A 24,409-nucleotide genomic window follows, 5' to 3' on the forward strand; every position below is an offset into this window, starting at 1 on the left:
TTCAATTTCTGATGGCCTTCTTCAATCAAACTCCGGACTTGCTCAGCCAAAAGACTTGTTTCCACGGATGAGACATGGGTGCGAAACGGGGCTGTGACGGTGTCCTCGTAAATCCTCAGTTTGTTCACCAAGACGCCCACCCTGTCCTCGCCTTCCCTCCATTGCAGCGTTGCCAGGTAACGGGAGTATATCTCTGGTCCAAGGCGTGCGAACCTCAACCACATCTGTGACGTGCACTGGACACCATCTGGGCTCTTAGGAAATCTCTCGTCTTCTGAGAAAATGATCTCCAGCACAGCCAATTCCCTCAGGCACCGGATACCTTGTTCCATTGTGCTCCATTTCCCTTGGTGCACCTGGAGGTCTTCTTTACAAAGGTACCTGTCCCTGACACTTGTAAGCAGTCGCCGCCAGAGGCTGAGAGTTTCTTGGGTTCTCCCGATCCCCTGGTCAATGACCACATCCCGGGACAGAGATCCCAGCTGCCTGGCCTCACTTCCGTCCAGAATGGTGTCATTGGCTGCAGCATCCCAGATGCGGAGCAGCCAGGTCAGGATGGACTCGTTTGTCTGGCGTGTGAATTCCCTCCGCAGGTCACGCAGCTCACCCAGGGATAGTGACCGAGTGATGATCTCTGGCTCTGCCTCTTCTGCTGGATGTGAAGGTCCTGCTGCATCCTCATCAGTCACTATGCGGACTGACTTGCTTTTTGATTTCTTCTTCTGCACGGGGGCAACTGCAATCGGTTTGGGCTGTTCTGGTTCAGTGGTGGCTTGCATGGAGACGCTGACAGTGCTTTTGGTTCCTTTCTCCTCTGACTCAGTCTGCGTAGTCATGGACGCTGTTGTTTTGTATTTGGTTCCTTTCTCCTCTGTGATAGTCTGTGTAGAGATGGACGCTGTTGCTTTGCATTTGGTTTCTTTCTCCTCTGTGTCAGTCTGCGTAGAGATGGACGCTGTTGCTTTGCATTTGGTTTCTTTCTCCTCTGTGACAGTCTGCGTAGAGATGGATGCGGTTGCTTTGCGTTTGGTTTCTTTCTCCTCTGTGTCAGTCTGCGTAGAGATGGATGCGGTTGCTTTGCTTTTGCTTCCTTTCTCCTTTGTGACAGTCTGCGTAGAGATGGGTGCGGTTGCTTTGCTTTTGTTTCCTTTCTGTGTGGCAGTCTGTGTAGACATGGTATTTGCTGCTTTGCTCCTTTTTACCTCCTCCTCAAGCAGACGTTGCACCACACTAAGTAGCGTTCTGTTTCTAAGCATGGTGTACACAATGCAGGCCATAGAGAAAAAAGAGAATAGAACTGACAAGAAGATTATACCATCCTTAACATCCAGAGGGAACTCAATATTTTCAAAAACTGCTGTGCCTGGCCTGAAAGGCTGGAAGAAACCACTCTCTACTCCTCCCACCAGGGGCTGGGTGCGATTGTTGAAGAGATCCCAGACAGAGGAGCCCAGACTAGGAGAGCCAAACAAAACTGAGTATATATTCCGAATGGTATTCATTGCCTCGCAGGTTATTATGCTATAGACATAATAGACCAATAAAGCAATTCTCATACCAGTCCCTGGTTTTAACAGGAGTAACACAACAGGCAGGTAGTTCCCCATGTGAGGAAAAATATAGAGAGCAAGATACAGAACCCATGCAGACAAGCTGAGCACCATGGTGAATAGGTTTCTGTTAATACAAGATTGTAATTCTGACTTTCTCTCAGAGCAGGCCCCACGTTGGGCGCCAAATTATGTGCTAGTTTGAAAACAAACCAGTGAGAGGCACCAAGTCAGAATAACGATTTAATGGAAATTAAAGAAAAGGAAAAGAAAGTAAAAGAAAATACTGACAGAGTCAAGATACAACCTGAGTCCCTATTAGGCAGGGTAGTGGTAGCAGTCTGGTGGAATGGTGGCTGCAATCCTCTGAAGTGGTGATCCTGTAGTAGAAGGGGTCTGCTCTTCCTCGGAAAATCCAGCGGTGGCTGTGTAGCTCCTGTCCTCTGGAAATCCAGTGGAGTCCCCTCTTTGGTGCTCAGAGTCCCAGTTATATCCACGATGGGATGCTTGGTTCCTCCCTCTGGGTGGAGCATCTCACAATAGGGTAATGAGTCATGAGGCCAAGTGTTGATTAGGCTCGTTAACAGAAGATAGTCTGGAGGGAGTTATCTCTGAGTCATGCAGCAGGACAATGATGGGCCATTAACAGCAAGATAGTCTGGGGGGAGGAGGCAAGGAAACACTGCCCCACCTGATTTCAACAGCTCATGAGGATGGTAATAGAATACCCCTCAACCCAGGACATTCCCCTAGAGCACTTTACCAGCCCCAAATGCAGAAGAGTGAGTCTGAATGAGCCAGCACTTCCCAAGAAGGCTACCCTGGGTGCATTAGGAAGGGCATCGCCAGCAGGTGGAGGAAGGTGATTCTGCCCCTGTACTCAGCCCTGGTGAGGCCTCACCTGGAGTACTGTGTCCAGTTCTGGGCTTCTCAGGACAAGAGAGATGTGGAGCTCCTGGAGTGGGTCCAGTGGAAGGTTAGAGAGATGATTAAAGAGCTTAAGCATCTCTTTTACAAGGAAAGGCTGAGGAACTGGTTCTGCTCAGTCTCGAAGAGATGACTGCGGGGGGGCCTTATCAATGTACACAGGTGTCTGACAGGAGGGTGTCAATAGAATGGATCCAGGCTCTTCTCGGAGGTGCTGAACAGTAGGACAAGAGGCAATGGGCAGAAACTAATGCACAGGAAGTTCCACCTGAACATGAGGAAGAACTTCTGTACTTTGTAGATAACTGTGCACTGGAACAGGTTGCCCAGAGAGTTGATGGAGTCTCCCTCACTGGAGATACTCAAGAACTGTCTGGACACAGTCCTGTGCCATGTGCTCTGGAATGACTCTGCTGGGGAAGGGAGGTTGATAGAAAAGAACCACTGTGGTCTCTCCCAGCCTGACCCATCCTGTGGTTCTGTGATTTTGAATAGAGGACATGGCAATAGATAGCTCCACAGAGCTGCCTCAGCTGCTTGGCTCTGCTTTGAAGTTTTTGGCTTGCCTTTGGGTTTTTCTGAAATGTTGTATGGGGAGCAATTTAGAGTGCAGGGAGTTTAGACTCAGTTATTGATTTGTAAAGATGTTTAAACCATGGGCATTGATATCTCTACCCTATTATGATTTATATGTTTCAACCTTAGTTTTGCCAAACACCTCAAAATACGTCCTTTTGTATTCATTATACCAGTAAACTGAAACGGTGTTCAAACCCTGGCATACCTTATGGCCTAATTTGGAAGAACTTCTGCTAGTATAGCTAGCAAAAATTTTTGGTAGGGTTTTTCTGCATTTTAATATTGGATTTTTTTTCCTGAGATTACTTTTGAAATTCCATTAAAAATCACTAATTTGTTTACAGAAATAAGGCTAGATAAATTCTGTTTGAAGCAACAGAGCACTTAAAGACTTCCCTATAACAATGACAGTCATTTCAGTCCCTGTACTCAATATACCTATCAACTTTAAGATATTTTCAGGAGGCAGTGTATCTGATGTCATAACCCTTGTGCCAGGTTTGTTTGCAATTGACGGAGAGGCTCAAAAGCTCTTGTGGGACAACCTGATGTATTGATAGACATGGCACTCCTATAAGCTGCTTTCTTGTTGGAAACCAGACTAAACCTACTAATATTTTTGTCCAGCAGCAACAAAGAAGCATTTATTTATTTTTGTTCTGTTTTTGTACAAAACAGTATCGATAGTCACGCTTTCTTACTTTTTCAGACTTGAGGTGTATGATTCTGATTCTGCATTATAACTGAAGAATAAAAAGTTTGGTTTAGAGTTGCAAATCATTCTAGAGGCAGTTTTCTTTGCAGGATAACCATATGAAATATAAAACTGATTTTTCCTCAGTCATCATTCCTTTCAGCTGTGGACATTTTTGAGCTTACAAAGCATTCTGAATAGGTCAGTTTAAAACGAAGGGGTTTGGAAGTTTTTTTTATTCATAATGGGGCATCTTTGTCAAATGTCCTATGTGCTTTATTTGATTTTACCACTGTTCTGATCATACTTGCAGCTTTTATTCTGAACTTCCTTTTTCTGATAGCATTCTTACAAAATCTTTTCTTGTAAGTGTCTGTAACCATTAGGTCTAGGTCTTTCACATTATTACAGGTAAATCATACATTAAATATAACATTACTCAGTGGTGCATGTGTTCTTTCTGAATGTGGAACTGAATCAAATACTTTATTGTAGTCCAGTAGCAGTGACTTCTCACAAGCTCCAATATCTGTATTTAATGCCCTCATGCCACTTCTCAACCACCGCTGTGTTAGATTCCATGTTACTTAACATGTTTTGGAGGCTTCTCAATCAGAAGTTGATCCACTGTTCCTCTCTTTTCTTTTGTTAATGTCCTTCAGACAATGAAATATCAGGGGTTACTTTCAAATCCATATTAGCAGTTCCCAATCCACGTGTGAAGATGAAAGGCTCTTATCTTTCCTTCATTTCTTAGGAGGAATAGTTTTGCTTTCAAGGTTTTTATGTTATTATTTGGCAATCTTTTACTTTCCTTGATGTTTACATGTCCTTTCTCAATTTTGTTTGTACTATAATCCTGTAAGAAAAGGTTTATGCTTGTAAAGTTCTCATACACTAAAGCCGTGGCTCTAGTAAGGCATAGGCACCACATAATTGCAAACCAAAAAAAATAATGGCTGTTTAAATTATTGTGCATTAGCTTCTTGCATAAAAAAGTTCCTCTGGTTTTAGCTTTGCAGTACTGAATAATGCCATGTGCCTACATAGGTCTTTTGAAAAGGGTCACAAAGGTGTAGAAAAGACGTCTCTTCCACTAAGAAAATTACTCTTAACTAGATCTTGTTTGCACATTAGAATAGTTTTGATCTTTCTAATTGCAATTGGTTCTGAGATACCCTTGTCTGTTCATCTTACCATGATTACAAACCTGTCTCAGAACCAACCATTACCCTTGAGTCCTCAGCCGTTTTGCCTCTAGCTCTCTTATTTACTTAATTGCTTTATGTAAGATATTTATGTTGTTGTCAGCTCCTCTGTACCCATTTTCTTTCCAAACAGTGCTCATCAAAACCAGTCAGCAAGAGCTTGCTCTTCCACATATTTTGGTTTTGTGCTAGATTTTAGTTATGATTTTGACCTTACATAGAATCAGAGTCATTTAGGTTGGAAAAGACCTTTAAGATCACCAAGTGCAAACACTAGCACTGGCAAGCTCATGTGGCGGGGTTGGAGGGTACTGTTATTTTCACAATGTATTAGTGTTTCCTAATTTCTGCTGAAGTCATCTGTCCTGTAATTACCTGAGATTACTTTCCTCACTTTATCCGCCAAATTATTTTCCACTTTTTTTTCCAAAGAAATGGTATTATGAAGCTTCCTTCATTCTAAAATTACTTAGCTGTAATCAATTCTGTTACCCTTTGCCATTCTGTTCTGGTGAGAGTTTTCTCTGCTGTAAGTGCAGAGTCAGTCTGAGTTAAACAGTTTTACTGATAGCTGTAATACTCTAGTATTTAACATTGCTCTAACAGCATTTCCTACAGCATGGAGCTGGAAGTAATGGTCCCAAGCTGTTGCTGTCTGTGACTAGCTTCTGTGGATGTTAGTCCAGCCAGACCTATGCTGCCTGCTTATCAGTACAACCTACTTGCCTCTGTAGTAAATTTCTGTACACACTGAAGTTTTCTGGGACCCTGTCAAGTGGAGAAAATCAAGCTGGAGTGGTAAGTTCTAAGGTTAGACACACACAGTTACTGACATTCATGGTTGTACAAGAGCTTGCATTTGGACACAGTGCTAAACCCAAACTATCTCCGTGCATTTTTGGCACAGCAGGTCAGAATTTACAAGCCCTCTTGGCACGTAATATCCTGGAAAGTGCAATGCAAAGGCTGACACAGAATGAAAGGACAAGTGTTTATCCAGAACTGATAAATCCTGGCTAAATACTTATGCTCTGTATTTTTAGTGCATTTCACAGTAGCCATACTGTTAAGGACTTAATAAATATTTGCAGAGTTCAATATCTCCCACAGAGAGAGATACACTTTGGGAGTAATGAGAGACACAGAAATCCAAACCAGTAAGCCATAAATGTAATCTTCTCTGAAACACATAGAGATTCCCATATCTACAGTAACCACAATATTACCAATATTAACAATTGTCATTAACTTTTAGTACCAGTGTCAGGCAGTAGTGGTCTGTCATGGCCTATGAGTGTCAAAAGTGGTCTCTGTAATATGTAGTGTTGTGGGTTGACCCTGGCTGGTCTCCAGGCACCCACCAAAGCTTCTCTGTCACTTCCCACCCCAGCTGGACAGGGGACGCAAGTATTGGGAGTTTAGAGTAAGGTAACGCGGTGCAGTGGTCGGTGGAGAGGTCACCATGTTTTCGCAGAAGCATTCCTGGGAAGGGATCGCTCCAGCAGTGCCACGTAGCACGCCAGCAGGCTAACTTTCACACCTGTGCCGATAGAGGCATGAAAGCACACACTCACACTCAGGCTGGATAGCTCATGCATTACCAGAGGCAAAGAGTCAGGAGGGGTTCCTTGTATAGAGTTCTACATACAGAGGTTCACAGCAGCCACACTGTGAAGGGATCCAGTGACAAAGAACCCAGAACAATGCAGGGTCCAGGGTTTTATACAGGAGCAGGGCAAGCATCAGGGATCAGTGATATGAGGGCACGAGGGCACTACAAAGGCGGGCTAGGGAATGGGAGCCAATGGGGAAGCTCTGGGGGAGTGGCAAGGGGCAAGGGCCAATGGGGGGAACCTGGAGTGGAGAACTTACTGCATTACAACTTTTTAAGAGGTAAAAGGTGTGTATGGTCAACCAGCCAACCACACAGACCAAATCTGCATAGAACCACAAAGCCTGATGGAGGAGGCTTTCTTTCTCACTCTGAGCCTGGGGGTGATGTTAAACTTCGGAGTTGGCCCACCAATGGGCCTCTCCTGCTCTGGAGCTCTTTGGCCCCTTGGCCTCCACTGCTGCTGGCTCAGCCACTGCAAAAATAAGGGGCATGAGAGAAGAGTTTTGACACTCGGCAGCGTCTGATATGCTTCTGTCTTTGTTTTTCCTGGTGGGTCTCTTGGATATTGGACTGTAAATGGGTTCTGTCAGCTGTGAAAGAGAAAACCAGAAACAAAGAAGATGGATAGAGGTGGTAGAGCATGGTAAATTTCTCCTGACTGGTTCCCATAAAGATTTTTTTTTTTTTTTCTTTAAGCCAATATCCTCATTCTAATCAGGATAGTGTTAACTTTTGCAGCAGCCAGGAGGGAACATGGCTAGGACCTGGAGGATTGTTCTATTCTACCTCAGGTCATTGCTGGGGTCAGGGGAAGGGAGTGTCTTGGGTTAAGAAAATCTCTGGAAGGAAGAGAAGGGCTTCCTTCCAGTTGAGTAAGCGTGGTGCCAGTTCTGAGCCAGAGGGAGCAGTGGGGTATTACCTATTCTCAGGAGTTTCCACAGTGAGCAATAATGTTTTTTTTTCTTATACTTTCTTCCATTCGTGTTGTTGCTGTTACTGTTGATTTTCTTATCTCATTGCGGTTCCCAGTAAATTGTTCTTATCTCAGCCTGTGATCTTTACCTTTTGTGCTTCCAATTCTCCTCTCCAGCCCTCTGCAGAGGGGAGGGGGAGCAAGTGAGTTGCACATGTTTTGGAGAGTCTCAGTGGGAGCACTAAATTGAGGAGTACCATTCGTTAATCACGACAGTCAAAAACCCTGGGTGCCATTAATACCAGATTTTCAGATTACTTGGAAAGGTTTAGTCATCTTAAAAGAGCAAAGCAGGAGCATGGCAATATACACAAATTGTTAAATTCATATGGGATATGCACCATTTGTGAAGTCCAACTATGTCTTCCTACAAATATATCAGTGCAAGTAAATTTGAAGCATATGTGTTGACCAAAGCAAGCAGTCACCAAAGATGTTAGAAGTTCCTAGGCTTTCTACTCTAATGTTTATATTGTGCTTTGTAGTAAAAAAGCTGCAGCTTGTTTTGAACTCATTCTTTTTGGAACATGGCCTTCACAAATTACTGTTCAAAAGCAGAAAAATACACAGTTTTATTTTTAGATATTTTTATTTTGTTTTGCCTTTCTTGGCAAATTAAAGGTATTTTCACACCTGAAGATTGGGATGCTATCCAGAGAGACGTGGACAAGCTCAAAAAGTGGGTATACAGGAATCTCATGAGGTTTAATAAAACCAAGTGAAATACACTACACCTGGTTGGAGCAAGCCCTGATATCAGTACAGGCTGAAGCATGAAGGGATCAAGAGCAGCCCTGAGAGAAGGACTTGGGGGTGCTGGTGGGTGAGAGGCTGGACATGACCCAGCCATGGGCACTCACAGCCCAGAGAGCCAAACGTGTCCTGGGCTGCATCCAAAGCAGCGCGGCCAGCAGGGCCAGGGAGGGGATTCTGCCCCTCTGCTCTGCTCTGCTGAGACCCCACCTGCAGTGCTGCATCCAGCTCTGGAGTTCCAGCACAGGAAGGACATGGACCTAGTAGAGCAGGTTCAGACAAGCCAGAAAAATAATCAGAGGAATGGAGCACCTCTCCTACAAGGAAAGACTGAGAATTTGGTTTGTACAAACTAGAAAAGAGAAGGCTTAAGGGTGACCTAATTGTGGTCTTCCAGTACTTGAAGGGGCTACAAGAAAGATGGAGAGAGGCTATTTACAAGGGCATGTAAAGGGGGAATGACTTCAAACATCAAGAAGATAAGTTTAGATTAGCTATTAGGTAAAAATTCTTCACTGTGAGGATGGTGAGGCACTGGAACAGGTTGCCCAGAGAAGCTGTGGATGCACCATTATAGGAAGTATTCAAGGCCAGGTTGGATAGAGCTCTGATCAACCTGGTCTAGTGAAAGGTGTCCTGCACATGGCAGGAGGGTAGGAACTAGATGATCTTAAAGTTCCCGTTTAACCCAAACCATTCTGTGTTTCCACAATTTTTGTAATGCAGCTACATATAAATTGTTGAAATTCATTTTAAAAGAAGAAATCTGATGATAATACAGTTGTACTCAGCCTTTTTGGTTTTATTGCTTCCTTTTTTTACTGCCTTGTGATTTTTCTTCTTTCCCACAGAGAACTTTTTCTGACATTCCTGTTGTATGTTTCATCATCTTGTTAAAAGTAACCTGTATTAAATTTAAGAGTATCACCGGTGTGTACCATCTTCTTAAGCACTACTTAAAGTGACCTTCCGAACAATTCTTTATCAAAAACAGTTATGACCTGAATGTGAAAATATGTTCTCTTTTTCTTCTTGCAGCCTGCAAATGATAACCTGCAGACAGGTGATGAACATGGACTCAGAGGAGATAAAGAAAGCTATCTCTGTGCTGTGTGTCTGGATGTTTATTTCAATCCTTACATGTGCTATCCATGCCACCATATCTTTTGTGAACCTTGCTTAAGGATGCTTGCCAAAGACAATCCAACCAGCACTCCATGTCCACTGTGTCGCACTACAATTGCCAGAGTCTTTTTCCAAACAGGTAAAAAAATGAAAGTTTTTACACATAGAAAAATATTGGTAATTTTCCTTCCTGTATGCATGCAGAGCAAGTTTTGGTAATGTTAATCCACTGCAAGGTTTTCTTTCCATGTAACTCCTCCTAGGACCATTCCATGCAGGCTCTCTTCGGTGTCAAGAAGCTATTCAGGCATTGAACTTCTAAACTTTTTATTTTAGAAGTGAGATTCTGATATTTTGTATTTCTTTGGTTTCTTCTTCCTAAATAATAACAGGCTCCAAATATAATAAACATTTTTCAAACTATAGTACTAGGAAAGTGTTTTTAAAATTGCTGGCTTAATGGCACACAAAAAAATGCTCTTTTCATTTATGACATTAAATTTGGACACAAGTGAAAATAAAGGCCGGCAGAACTCTTGGTAATTTTCTTAAATCTCCCATCCTGGCCTCTTATATCCTCATCTCTAGTGTTCCTTAACCTTAACAGTAGGAAACTATGGTGGGTAGGGGGTGTTTGATGTCATATTGGGTATAGAAATAGAAGAGGGTAAGTAGTCCTGCAGATAGAATATCTGGAACAGCATGAGTCAGTCTTTTATGTCCAAAGCTTATATGGTCGATTCAAGTACCATTGATAAAATTGCACTGTGGCATCTGGAGTTAGGTCATTTACAGCACTTAAAACTGTGCATAGACAGATCACAAAGTAATGGAAATGACTCAGCCATGCAGAAGTGTTTGTTTCATTTTAGATGCTACAGAGATCTTGCAATGATCCTCTTTAAGCTATTGTAAGGGCTGTGATGACAGGTTAGAGATGCAGACTGAAGCAGGATTTCACATTGATCAGCAGAGCTGCCCACCTTCTGTTTCTGGTTTTGCACAGACTCTGCCTTTGTACAGGCATAACTTTGTATTATTTGATGGCAGGTCAGTTTGAGGAACTTACTGGGGTAAATAAGAACTCATTTGGCTGGGAAGGAGGCATTTTTCAGATGAACCTATTGCCCCAAGATGATTCACTGAGCAGCTGCTGGTGGTCAGGGATAGAGACTGGCTATCCCTGCATTGACTGCACTGCAGCAGAGGAAATGGATGGAAAGCTGCAGCCTGAGCACTCTCAACCACCTGCCTGTCTGGTGTATAGAGATTTCAAGCTGTTCTCATTTCATTTCCCTAATGTTTGATGCTCCCTTCAATTTGATGTACCGATGAAGTGTGTTTCACTGATAGGGAGTTAGCTTTTTCTAGGGCTATTTAAATTTTTAAAAAGCTATTTAGCAGATTTGCTGGAGAAAAATACTACTGGTAGAGCACAAAGGGAGAATAAAGATGCTTCCTAAAATGTATTTGCAAAACTTTTCAACACATTACAGTCATCTAAGTGAGATATTACCGGGATTATTTGTAGCCTTTAAGTACTTAACATACAATGTGTAAAAATGCCTGGTGGGAGGGAATGAAGAAGAAGGAGCCAGATTCTTCTGAGTGGTGCTCACTTCAAGCACAAGAGGCATTGGGCACAAACTGAAACACATAAGATCCCATCTGCACACAAGAAAGCACTTTCTTTCATGGGAGGGTGGTCAAACAGGCTGGTCAGAGAGGCTGTGGAGTACCCATCAAAACCCAGCTGGACCTGGTTCTGGGCACCTGCATCGCTGACCCTGCTTGAGCAGGTTGGACTAGTTGTTCTCAAGACATCCCATTCAACCTCACCCACTCTGTTAAAATATTAAATAGGTGTGTAGCTTTTTTAAGGAAAAGGATTTATGTGACTAAGGAGGAAATACGGTCTCTTAGATATGTAAACAGAGTCTACTATAAATAGAACCATAACAATGTATAAGATATTTAGTATTAACAACTTCAGATGAGAGAAATCAGCAGCTATTTGTACATTGCCATTCAGTATATAGCGATATATGCTTGACTTAGCAATATATTTTAAAATAGCTATGCTAATTTAGCTTTGTTTTATTATATAAATGAAGAAAAATATTTTGAAATTTTCCATTGTGTAACATACTGAGCAGCTTTTGCATTAACCAAGTGGTATTGATGATGATACCATATCCTTAGAGAAATTAGTAAAATCAGCACATTAAGAAGATTGATGGTGCCAGAGCAATGTATAGTAATTTTTTTTTTTCACTCAGAAGATTTATTAAGCCTTTTTAAAATTACTGTAAAGTCACTGCTACTATAGGTTTGTGCAAGCAGCAAAGCAAAGTTGCTAGTACTCTTTACATACTTCTCTAATGCTGCAGCTGGGATGTCTTATTTCCCTCATTAATTTATTTTGGATGCTTTCTGCAGCTTTCCATTTGTGTATGTGCATTTATTTTACAAAGATATATCAAAAAGAAAAACAATTAAGGATATATTCAGAAGTTCACTTCTTAGCTTGTAGGGTTTTGCAGACTGAACATAACTGCAACAGAAGGATGCATGTAACATTGAAAAAAAAAGGCTAACAGGTCGATTATCCATCAGTTACAGAGAAAAAGTATGTTTAACTCGGAGCTACAAAGCCAGGTTTGAGTCATGAAGGTACTTCCTCTGGCTGGTTGCCTTGATCAACTGGGCCTTTTTTACAGAATCCCTTAAGCTTGAGTTCCAGTCCAGATCGGTTGCTCTGATGGTGTTTACCATGCATTCCCATCTTTCTTAAATGCCTTCTTAGAAGCCCTTCTCCAATCAGGATAAACTCACATCTGATCAGATGATAGGGTGCCCAGGATACACCTCAGACATCAGCTTTTGAGCTGATTGCACCAAGTAATTTCCAAATTAACAAGTATCTTTTAAATGCTTCACTTACCAGGAAAGAGTGAACTTCTACACTTTCATTCATATATATAAAGTTTCATTTATGTTGTTTCCAAGAAGGGCTAGATCTGACACTCATGTACAATAAATCTACCACTTTGGAGGAATGCAGATTCAGGGTAGTGGTTGTGCAAGGGAGGTCCAGGCACATGGCAGGGAAGGGGTCATGTATGTACAGAAAGATGGGTGACCTGGCCAGCCTCAGGGGATCTTTCAGTGAAAGCCTAGCCAAGCAGCTTTCTAGAAACCAGTAGGACTTGTCAGCACTCCCTTTTCTGAAAAGGGAGTTTTCAGGAATTAGATGCCTCACCAGAGGTTTCAGTATTTAAATTTGGACAATAAAATTGAAAGAACTGTGTTGATTTCTGTGGTCTGTAGCAGGAAATTAAAATGTTCTCTGTCTATGCTGTGAGAGGCAAGCAGAGTCTCATCAGAAGCCTGAATCTGAATAATACTTAATCCAAGTATGTTCAGTAGCATATAAAGCTCTTTCATAAAAATTTTAAAAACACTAGTGAAAAATACACAGTTTGTTCATTTTACATTTAGGAGAGAAAATGGCCTTTTCTGCTTCAGTGACAGCAGTTTATATGTGCAGTAGCTCTATTTTCACATAATGAGACAGAGGATTTGAAGATTTCTGTGTTCTTCATGTATTGTATAGCCTCATTCCACCTGCATTGTGACATGGTGAAATAAAGGATAATTTTTAGAGTAAGAGCAGTGTGTAGTTTTTACTTCAAATCTGCTGTCTTCCCCTTACACAGAAAAAGCTATTGGAACCAAAGGTATTTGGAATTTTTTTCTTCTTTTTGGATCCTGCTCACAAAAAGCTTAGCTTTCTAAATTTGCCAGAGAAAAAGATTTTATCCTTTCATAAAATATTTATTATAAGAAAAGTATGTACCATTACAGTGGACCACATAAAGTAATTAAACACAAGCCTTCTCAAAAAACCCAGGAATGTCTTTTCTTTTTTGAAGGTACAGAAAGAATTTGGTAGCAGCTGCTATTGGTATTTATCTGGAGCCTTCTTGGTTTGGAGACACGAATTGGGCAGGGGTTTCATGGGCAGGGGTTGAAGTTTTTCCTGTTAACTACTAGCTTAGCAACCCTGTTTGTTATCAGCAGATCAATTCTATGGTAGGAAAATATTGTTGATTTTAAATTGTTTTCCATTGCACTGCTATGGATAGATTAGTTTGGCAGTTTTGGGTTGCAATCATGAAGGTATTTCCCCAAATTATACCCTGAGAAAATGTTGATTTATTGAGATTAGTACAGAATGCCAACTCCTCCAATGTGTCATGAATCATCCTACAAATGTTTTCTTAGTTCCTGTTAATCCAAACTATTTTTAAAAATCTCAAAAGAATTTCAGACTCTTCCCCTTTCTTTGCATTACTGACTATTACTGAGTGGGGGTGTTAAACAAAAAGCAATATGAACTGAGAATTCATACCACAGTCATTTTTATGGATATAATTTTTATTCATAGAGGTCATCATAGTTTTGTAAGTTAAATAGCTTGATTTCTTAAATATATCGTTTTGCCAGAACTTGACATCAGCTTTTCTAATTTTTTTTCCAACGAAACAGAATGTTTAAGACTTGCTCTTGCTATACATGGAAACGCTTGGGTAAATGTCATTTTAAAAGAAAATTAGATGTTATAATCAGAAAAAGGATTACACAGTAGATATGGCATTTTTGTATAAATTTATGCAAATTATTGCTTTATTTAGAGCACTGATGTATGCATTCTTTCCTCTTAATTATTGTAGATCTGAATAACTCTACCAGATCTTTTTTCCCTATGGAATATTTGAATCTAAAGGAAAGTTTTCAAAAATCCAGTTCTGCTAAATGGCCTCTACCAAGCTGCAAGAAAGCATTCAGAGTTTTTGAAGGTAAGATTTTTAATTTTTTTCCTAAATATCATTCATTCTCAAGTGTAATATTTAGAAATAAGACTCTGAGTAATACATGTCATTGGCAAATGGATGATTCTTAAAGTAGAGCTGAGTTTAACTCTCCTGGGTGATTCATACACAGGGCTCTGAATCTGAAAATAAACTACAAACTGTAAAAAGACAATGGTGTGTGTACATTTTAATTTATTTTTGAATCTTTAATTCTGTGCTCATTATCAGGATAATTGTATGTAGCTTCCTCCTTAGAAAAATTTCTGTCTGCATAGTGGAATAAAGAAAATTACTCTAGGAAAAAAGTTCCTAGTTCTGAGTGTGGTCAATAAAGACCTCTCAAAATCAGTCTTTTATGGAAGAAGTCATATAAAAAGTTCCAAATAATATATATTATTTTAAATATTTCCATACTGCCTGTTTAATACATATGAAATGGAGTAATGGGTATGGGTGTTTTAGTTTCATTTTCTCTTTTTTGTATGAAGAAAGCTTAATCATCTTACTGCTACTTTAACACTTAAACATTTTCATGATTATCTGATTGTTAACTAAACAACATTTAAGTTAGACCACTTAAATGCAGAATTCATTGTTTACCCATATTTCCCTGTTTTCAGTCTAATGGCCTTTCTTCACCAGGCCTCATGTACATTTACTTATTTAGTTACTTGTATATACTTTTTATAGTGCTAAGTCTGGCTAGCAGATACACTTTTTCTGTTTGTAAGAATAGATTGCTTTTAAAAGTATGTGGAAAAAATAAAATGGGACATCCATTTTATATTCCTTTTATAAGTCTACCCAGGCCTTTGTAAAGGTGAAATTTGGTAAATTCTGGTACTCCACTTATAAAACTATGTCATGTAAGGTCAAGATTTGATACTGAAAATATCAAGACATGTTTGTGGCTATGAAAAATAGCAAAGCTGAGAAGTTTGAGGTCTGGTAGAGTCTTTGGTATTACTCAGAGAAGAAGGTGTTGGTAGGACAAGCTAAGATGACTATTTATTTTCTCGAACAGGAGTTAATGTAGTATGGGTGTTAATGCTGGCTTATTGGTTTATTTTAATATATATTATGTATATGACATAGTTCCTTTATGTTCTGTAGTATTATATGAATTATGCCTTTCATAAATATGAAGGGCCACAATGCTAAGCATTGTACAAAGCATAAATAATTAGAAATAAAAGAAGGACCTGGAGAGGTCATACAGTTTCACTATTGTGGTACCTAAAAATTTGGCATATTCTTCAACAAAGGTAATTTCAAATGCTGAAATTATGTGTTTCCACAGGGTAGCCTAGAAGTCCCACACTAAATGGAAACATGATTAGATCTAGTTAATAGGACACCCAACCACAAAGCTGCCTGAAACTTTGTCTTTGCATTCCTAATAAAAGTGTTGCTGCCATGTCTCTCTCTTCTGACTTTTTATTTCAATAAAAACTACTCCAGGTTTGTGTGCATTCAACAAGCAAAGATAGAGTACTTCTTCCTGGACTGCTTATTTGGGCTCATATCTAAATCGTGCTTGGCAGCACCTAAAGTTCCATATTTGGTTTTCATAATTGCTTGTGTTCTCTGCCTCAGGAGGCTCCTAGAGACTTAACAGGCATAAAAGACTGAGAATAGTGGCAGCAAAAGTCTTCTGACACTGTATTAGATTCCATTGCAAATGCAAACCCTGATACCACTGAGAGCTGAAGAGGTAAAGTGAGTACTTAGATTATTTTTTTTTTTTAATTCAGAAGGTAATAGCCTAATAAGATATTAGAATTTCAGAAGTCAAAAATAAGGAATGGGAAGAGGAATATGGTGGGTACATGAGTAGAGTGACTGGAGTGAAACAGGATATGATTACAGTGCTAGACAGCAGTGAAATCTTACAAATTTGAATGTGAAAATAACCACCTTTGTATAAGAGTGCATTGTCAAATACTGCAATACAATACTGCATTTTCAAAGAAAAAATTCTGTAGCCACGTTAGAAATGCATATGCTCTTTCACCTTCATATCCAGCATGTCCAGTGTTCACTGAGAATCTAGAAGCTCTTTTTGTACGATTCCAGCTTTCATTGTGACAAAACCTCTTCCACAATATCATTTTAATGCTACAGATATAAAAATAGTAAACCTTGAACAGTAAATCACTCTTTAGAGATGCTAGATAAGATCAGACCTCAGAACTAGATCGGGATATGAGGAGAGAAAGATGGCTGTTAGGAAGTTTGGATTATAGACAAGATTTATCAGTTTAACTAATTTAGACTTTCTGAACATTGCAGGGCTGCTAGATAAAATCAAGCACTTTCTCTTTTTCCTTACTTTTTTCCTGAACTGATTCACTAAGCCAAATATATTTGGTAATCTACATGTAAGTCTTCTTTCATATCAGATTTTCCATGAGGAATGTAGAATTACCTTTAACTAATCATACAACCAACTGTAACTTTTGAGTTCTTATACAAGATGAAAGAAACCTCAGCACTGCAAGCACTTTTGGGCTTTAAGCTGATGAAAATTCCTCCAGAGTAGTTTGCCCTTGTATTGTACTGTATTTTTTTCCAATAAAATAATCAACAGAGTTCCCATTTGTTTCATAAACATTGCTTATAGTATTGCTGTCTATATGGTACGCTCTTTTTGGTCAAGGATAGGTTAATGATTAAATGGAAATGCTATTCAAGAAGGAAACCAATTCTTCTTTTCCCATTCAGATTTTTAATACATGGAAAAGTTAACAAGCTAATTTTAAATATTTCTCTAAAATGTCTTCTGTTTCATATGAGATAAACAAAGATTATATTATTTATTCTTTTGAGTAGTGGTAACTTCAAAAAAATGTAATTGCACAGTAGAAATAACATGTCAATTAGTGGTTTCCTTAAATAGATTTTAAAACAGATAAATAGTGTAGTTTGAACAGGAGAGTTAAATAGCAAATACACTCAATTGGATCCTATTATCATATATTCATAGTTTAATAACATGTGGCCTTTATATGCCATTAAAGTGGAATTGCATTCTGTAAGCACTGTACAGTCACAGAAAGTTCACTTACTAAGGGTAAGTCTCCAGAATTAATTTGATACAGAAATGTGGGCTAAAATAAGTGATTAGGATAATTTAAATTGCAAATATGATACTTAATTTGACAGTGCCTTTGGTGTAATCAAGTGCAGAAATTAAAAATGACTGAGACAGTGCACTGGGCCTAAAAGTGTTATTTCAAAAGTTTTTGCATAAATCTGAGATAGAAATGCATTGAAGAGATAGAGGACAAAGTGATGGTAGCATTGTAGATGGGTGATGGCTGCCTGCATATAGAGTAAGGTTGTAGAGACGGCTCCGGTAAAGTAGAGGTGGGTGTTCAGAGCGGGAGAAGGGGATTATGAAACCTCTGAGTTACAGCCCTTGGTGACTGTTTGAAATCATAATTATTCCTAGGCTAATAGGAACTTCCCTCCAAGTATTACTGTTGCTAATGTTTTTATTTAAAATATGGCAGTTAAATTGAAAGTCTAGTTAAAAATAGAATATTTATTTCTATCTTTTCAAATGTTTACTCTAGAAAACATTCCTCCAGTGTTGCATACCATGAAATCTGTGCAGACTTTTTCCTGAACTCATCTCTTTAGGCACTTAATAAAAAGATTGACTTCTGCCTCAGTCAAGGACTGCACAATAGAGTGTTTTCCAAGGCTGCTAATACTAGTGGAAATTACCACCATCTCAGTAGGTCACATCTGCCATGTCCTTTTGTGTAATCATTCTCTAGAGAAAATGGTGAACAATTTCCTTGAGAGAAAGCTTTTTATAATACCTGTTGGTACATTTTTAAATATCTCTGTCTTTAACATAGGAGTACAACACTATAATTTACTTTCTTGATTCAAGATCCTTGTTATCGCTATTTCATTTGGATAGGCAACAAAAGCAGGATGTTAAAAACAGAAAATTTACAGGTTTTAAGTTCATTTTTCCTTTTTTTAAAAATAACCAAAAAAAAGTAATACTAGTTTTCAAGTTCAGATACTGTGATCTACTGAGAAGAAAACAAGACAGGTGTTACTGAAAATAGAAGGTGCAGCATTTAATTTTAGCTATAAAGAGTAATGCTGGCATATAAGAAGGATCCCAGAATAATCCTTATTTTGGGCTATTTTTCCCAAATTCTACTATTCCATCCCATCAGGGTCACCCAGAGCAGGTGACACAGGAACTCATCCAGGTGGGTTTTAATGTCTCTGGAGAGGGAGACTCCACAACCTCCCTGGGCAGCTCTGCAGCCCTCAATGTAAAGAAATTCTTCCTCATGTTGGGGCGGAACTTTTGTGTTTTAGTTTATGGCCATTGCCCCTTTCCCATTCTCTGAACACCACTGAACAGAGTCTGGCACCATCCTCTTGGTAGCTGCCTTTGAGATATTTATGTGTTGTTGAGCTTTTCTCTCTGTCTTCTTTTGTCTAGACTACACAGGCCCAGCTCTCTCAGGCATCTCCTCATAAGATTCTTCAGTAGAGCTTGTGAAATCACAAAAAGTTAATTTGCACATGTCTATTTCTCACAAAATGCATTTGCAATCTACAGTCTTCACAGAAAGTGAATCCTCTGTCTAAAAAAGACACTTTACTGAAAAGTGTTGTCTCAGAGCGTCTGTTAGGCTTACAGTACACTAATACAGAAAGACAGAATCCAAGCCCTGCTAGTTGAGTGTCTTAGGTCAGCTCCGCTGATGGCAACTTTGTTATTTTGCTGATTTTTCAGCACTTGGACCTAACTCTTGCACCCATTTTTCTTGCCCACAAGTTCTTTCAGTTCCAGTTGGTGCCTCCTCCTAGCTGTGCTCTAGCTAGCCTTTATGCCTCTCCTTCTGCACCTCACCAAGTAGAAGTCAGTCTGAAAGGAAAATAAAATGGAGGGGAAACTGAAATAAAAAGGTCATTGCCACAGAGATATCTTAAGCTTCAGCTTCAGAGCTGCCACTTGTCCCTGTTATTTTGCCAACAGTGTTAGTACAAAACATTGTGTAAATATCAATAGCCTTTTTATCTTTTAAGCTTTTTTGCAGAGGCTGTTCTTTAGGGACTCCTTCAGAGCCACACTCTGATTGAGAAGGATGTTCTGTAACCTTTTTTCCATTCCTAGAGATTGCCTCCAGCACTAGCCTGTGTAGGAGAGTAACTTACTGCTCAGAAATTATGGTTGCTGATTTCTCTCTATTGGTTCATCAATGCATTGAAGGGAATCAAATTCTAGCTAATTTGTATGTGTCATCAGGATTGCTTGTTTCCATTTAACCATGATGTTGTAAAACTGGTGTTCCAGGAATATTGATAGCTGTAATTACGCAATGCCAAGGATTGGATAGAATGGCCATGGCAAAAAAAGCGTATGGTAGCCTTTCCCTGTTTGACATGGACCTGATTGGATGTTAGATTGGCATCTTTAGTTCTGCTTAGGTAACCAAGTGTTCATACTGGTCAGTGAGACAAACTAAGAACATCTTGGGACCTCTTACGAAGCCATGGTCCCACAGCTGTACCAGAGAGACCCAAATGAACTTGTAGGGGAGTTAGAGGTATCGTGGTTTTGACTCTGCAGCCTACAATTCCTAAAATCTTTTAAAAAGGTCCTTTTCTAAAGATGCTTGATAAAATATAGCTGTGTTCAGGGTAAGAGGGAAAGTTCTTTGAAGCATTAATAGCCAGTTAAAAGATACTAAACAAGGAATATAAATTATTGATTAATTTTTCTCACTGAAGGGATATTATATGGGTCCTGTGTGGGTCTATATTACAGTTTCTAGCATCCAGCATATTTGTTTACAAGATAGGAAGACGTAACATTTGCTTACAGTACTGAAATATTTGGGATAATAAAAATTAAAACAAAGTGCAAGGAGTGGCAGGAGACTGTCTTGGTACCTAGTGTTCTTCAGCAATGTTTACATTGTTTTCCTTTCATCGCAAAACAAGGTGATTAATGGGAAGAGTACAGACAAGATAAAAGAGAAAGTCAGGTTTCAATTGTTTCCTGATGAGGAATATGTAAATAGACTAGAATGCTTCACACAAAGAAAGAGATTACTAAAAGAGGGAGGATGATTGTGGTAATTAAGATCACAAAAAGCCCGACAGAAGTGTATGGGCTGCTGTTGTTCCTGGTCTCATAATAAAAGATCTAGAATTCTGCAAAAGAACTAAAAGATATTAAATAAAATTATCATTATGCCAAAGCATGGGTTTAAATAATGACAGATTCTTGTTCCTGTTAAAGATACCACATTTATCTACAGAGATCCTGGAACTGCAAGTCCCTGGGACTGAGAGGGAAAAGTATTGCAATATGCTTGCCCTGTTCTTAGTTTTTTTCAATGCCAATCAATTCCTCATAGTTTGACTTGTCAGAGAAAGAATGATAGGGTAGGAAGACCTTTAGACTACTGAGTATGCCTGTTTTATGAGATGTTCTACAGTTTTATGACAATGGTGTCTTCCATTACAACTTTATTTAAGCTATCATAAAATTTTTTTTTTAATTAAATAAGATCACATAAATATTTACTATTTGCTCTCTAGAGACAGTTGTAAACAATACATAATCTTAGTTTAACCACTCTAGGTAAACTTTGAATTACTAGTTTTTTGAAGTGGTAGTCTTTCATCACAAAATTTGTTCAGAGCATAAAATACCTCTTGGTTTTAGTATTTATGTTTTGTGCAAAATTCTGCTTTGATTAGATCAGGTTAGGATTGGTGTCTGTGAACAAGTGGAAGAAAAGATGCTTTCTTTCTTCATCGACAGGAATTAGCAAGTGTTTTTTATGTGTTTTAGTGGAAATGGGGAATAATCCTTGCCAGCTATGCCAAGTAGAATAGGAAAAAAATGATTATATTCTTAATTAGCTGTTAACTATTATGGTTAGTAAAGTTTATGTCATACGTTCTTCCCCAGCACTGAAATGCACTGCCTAGGAGAGCAGTTTGTACTCATGTAGCCCCTAAAGGCTCTCAACGCTGCTGGTGTAAATATCTTATCTTGAAAGTTAAGTTTTCTTGGTTTTCAGTCCTTTGATTTGATACCTCAGAGAAACCTTGTTTGCTATAAAAATAACAATTTTATATTTTTACCATCTACCATCTAGATGGTTGATGGTTGGCTTCATTGCTATCAATGAGTTGACAGAGAAGAAAGCAGGACAGCCATGTACAGTGTTTTTCCTACCTAGCATGTCTGTGATTACTACTTCATACACCTGTACCAGGGACAGATAGGTCTGTGCCCATTCCAAATTTGAACATAAACACAAGTTCATTTTGATCCTGGAGCATTTATTGGGCAGAAACCTGACAAGATTTTTGGAAGAATATGGTGCTTGCACAGCATAATTGTAAAAAGTTAGGCAACATTTTCTAGGCAATACAGAATTGTGGAGACTCTTTAAAGTGAAAACGAAAGCTGACATTTTAATTTGATGAAGGACAAAAGAGGAGCCATGGAAGCACTCAAGGTGATGTGTGAGAATAATACGCAAGAAAAGGTGATCATATTTTAATTAGTCCAGTGCCAGCCTAAGCATGCCTTTTCAAAGGAGCCAGAGATGAGCAAACAGCAGAATAAATTCAGGAGCTTTGGTGAATATCCTTGCTGAGTAGATAAAGTTAAATGTTTGAAATGGCATCAGAAAAAAATCAGAGATAACAACTATTACACATCTAATCAAGGATTAAAGGAAAGAATTTTTAACAGTTCATAAGCATTTTCTTTTTATTTCAAACAGCTTCTTTCTTGTTAACTTTTTAAATAATCCTGCTTTATGAAAATTTATTTTCAATTTTCTGTTGAGCATCTGTGAAGGCTTTTTAGACAGCTCTTTCTGTGAAACCTTGGCTAACTTCCTAAAAATTGGTTGACTACTGTCAGCATCAGAAAACTTTCAGTTCAGAAAAACTGTGCCAGCTTTCTGAAGATACAGTCTTGTACTTTGGATTTTTCATTCTCTGGAGGAATATTTCTTTTGTTTGCTCAGATGGGAAATAGGAATTTTGTCCATTGACATTAACTAGAGCTGAACATGGCTTTGTTTAAAGACAATGGCATGGCTCCAAGGTAGGCCATTCACCAGTTTCTCTGGAGAAATTAAGGGAGGTATGTTGTCAGATTTGCACATAAACTAAATGTTTTGTGTAAATACTCAGAGCCTTGTCTTATGAGGGGTGTGGTGAGGCATGCCTATTATGTGTATTCCCTCTGACCTCTGCTGTCACACAGTCCCTGTCTTAAGAGAAGATGGGCCAATTCATGAATTTATTTTTAAGAAATTATTTGCATTACTGTTATCTTATGATATTTCACTAAAATTGGCTTCAAACGTTAAAGCCTTAAGCACTAAAAGGGTTGTAACAGCAGTTTATAACAAAACTGTGAAGTTTTTGTTAAATCATCATTAGTATTGAGTTAACACTATTTTTTGACAAAAGACAGCAATCATGCAGGTCACAAAACAAGAATCTAGAGAGAATTAAGCAGCATGCCAAGTAGCATTCACAGTAAAGACAAGAAGGGATATGACATATTTTTAATGCTATTTTATACTTATTCAGTCATCTCTTATTATATTGTCTGCCTGTAAATATCAATAGTTTTTGCCCCTCTACATATTGTGAGGTAGCAGTCTGTACAGAGCCCAAGGGGATGTAAGTAGTTAGGGAGGGAGGAGCTCTAGGGAAGAATGAAACTAGAGGGAGGTGATGCCATTACAGCTGTATGAGACAAATGGGTAAAGGCTTCTGTGATGATAACTTAGCAAGAGCTGCTAGCAGCTGAAATACAGTATTTGGTTATCTGAGAAGATGACATAGAAATGTTCAGTGGTAAAATGTAGGAACAGCAGGAGAGAGATGAATGATGATAAGAGAAAAGAAATAGAAAATAGATTTAAAATATGACAAAAATTCATTGATTTACAATGTTCTGAATACTTTTAAAAATTATTTTTCATATAGATTATCGATGCACATACTACAGAAAGTTAAATATCTCAAGTTGCTGTTTGAGATTCCTTGGTTTTCACTGTCTGCACTGTCATGGCAAAGAGAGAAGTTGTCCACAAGTTCACTGTAAAGATACAATTTATCTACAAAGAAATGCAAACAAAAGTGATTACAACTCCCCGTCTTACAGGCAAATATATAAAAATTACCATAACTGTCATTTTGATGTCATCAATATACATGTACAAAACTTACCTTTAAAATCAAAGGAAGACATTTTATGGTCTAGAATGTATGCAACCTATGCATTTAGATCTCTGTGACATGCATGGGACCATGCAGCTTCATTCCTTGATATCAGTCCTCAGCTGTTACATAATATCCTGACTGGTGCTTCCTGTGTTTAGGGAAAGAAAGAAAAAGCAAGCAGGTAATTCACCTAGTTACTTAAAAAAAAGATCTGCTTGCTGACTAGCTTCCAAAATTCCTTCAAGTCTTCCAAAGTCAAGTGATTTTTACACTGTGACATGTGGATTAATTACTCCCATTTTAGTATGTATCCTAGCAGTCAAGCTAGCCAAGTGGCTTCTATTTGTGAGTATTGATAATTATAGAATAATCACAGATGATTATGTTTTCTGTGATAATAATCACAGACTGAGCATGTTTTCTAAGCTCATTATGCCCTCCCACAGTCCTCTTGTTTCTTGATTCCTTTATTTTCAGGAAAATAAGCATCCCAAGACAGAAATTAGGAGTTCTACTTTTTCTGTGAATTTTGAGAGGGTCTGGACATAGTAGTCATTGAATAATTCTCATAAAATTGGTAAATATATTTCTTATTTAATAAATGAGTGAAAATTCTAGTTATGCAGAATATCCAATGTAAAATGTGTATGCATGCATTTAATGTGGCTTTATTGGTTTTGTTATTAATTTTTAAACTTCCTCATTTTCTTCTCTAACAATCTGCTTATTTGTCTATATATACAAGCTAACTTCATGGGTTGTATTTTAATTCGTAAAAGCTGAATTATTCAGCTATAAAATAGCAAGAGGTAACTGTCTTCAGACTTTTTATTTGTTTATTTGTTTAGTATTCTGA

General features: G+C 38.7%; 1 protein-coding gene across 3 annotated transcripts in view; it reads left to right on the top strand.

The window, feature by feature from the left end:
- Positions 1-24,409, top strand: part of RNF180 (ring finger protein 180) — a 69,518-nt gene that overhangs the window by 34,751 nt on the left and 10,358 nt on the right. For all 3 annotated transcript variants that reach the window (XM_069002234.1, XM_069002235.1, XM_069002236.1), the window contains exons 2-3: positions 9,338-9,563; positions 14,161-14,286. In XM_069002234.1, coding sequence (XP_068858335.1) covers positions 9,338-9,563; positions 14,161-14,286 — 352 coding nt within the window. The remainder of the gene's footprint in view (positions 1-9,337; positions 9,564-14,160; positions 14,287-24,409) is intronic.

Source organism: Aphelocoma coerulescens, assembly GCF_041296385.1.
Source record: "Aphelocoma coerulescens isolate FSJ_1873_10779 chromosome Z unlocalized genomic scaffold, UR_Acoe_1.0 ChrZ, whole genome shotgun sequence".
Lineage (NCBI taxonomy): Eukaryota > Metazoa > Chordata > Aves > Passeriformes > Corvidae > Aphelocoma > Aphelocoma coerulescens.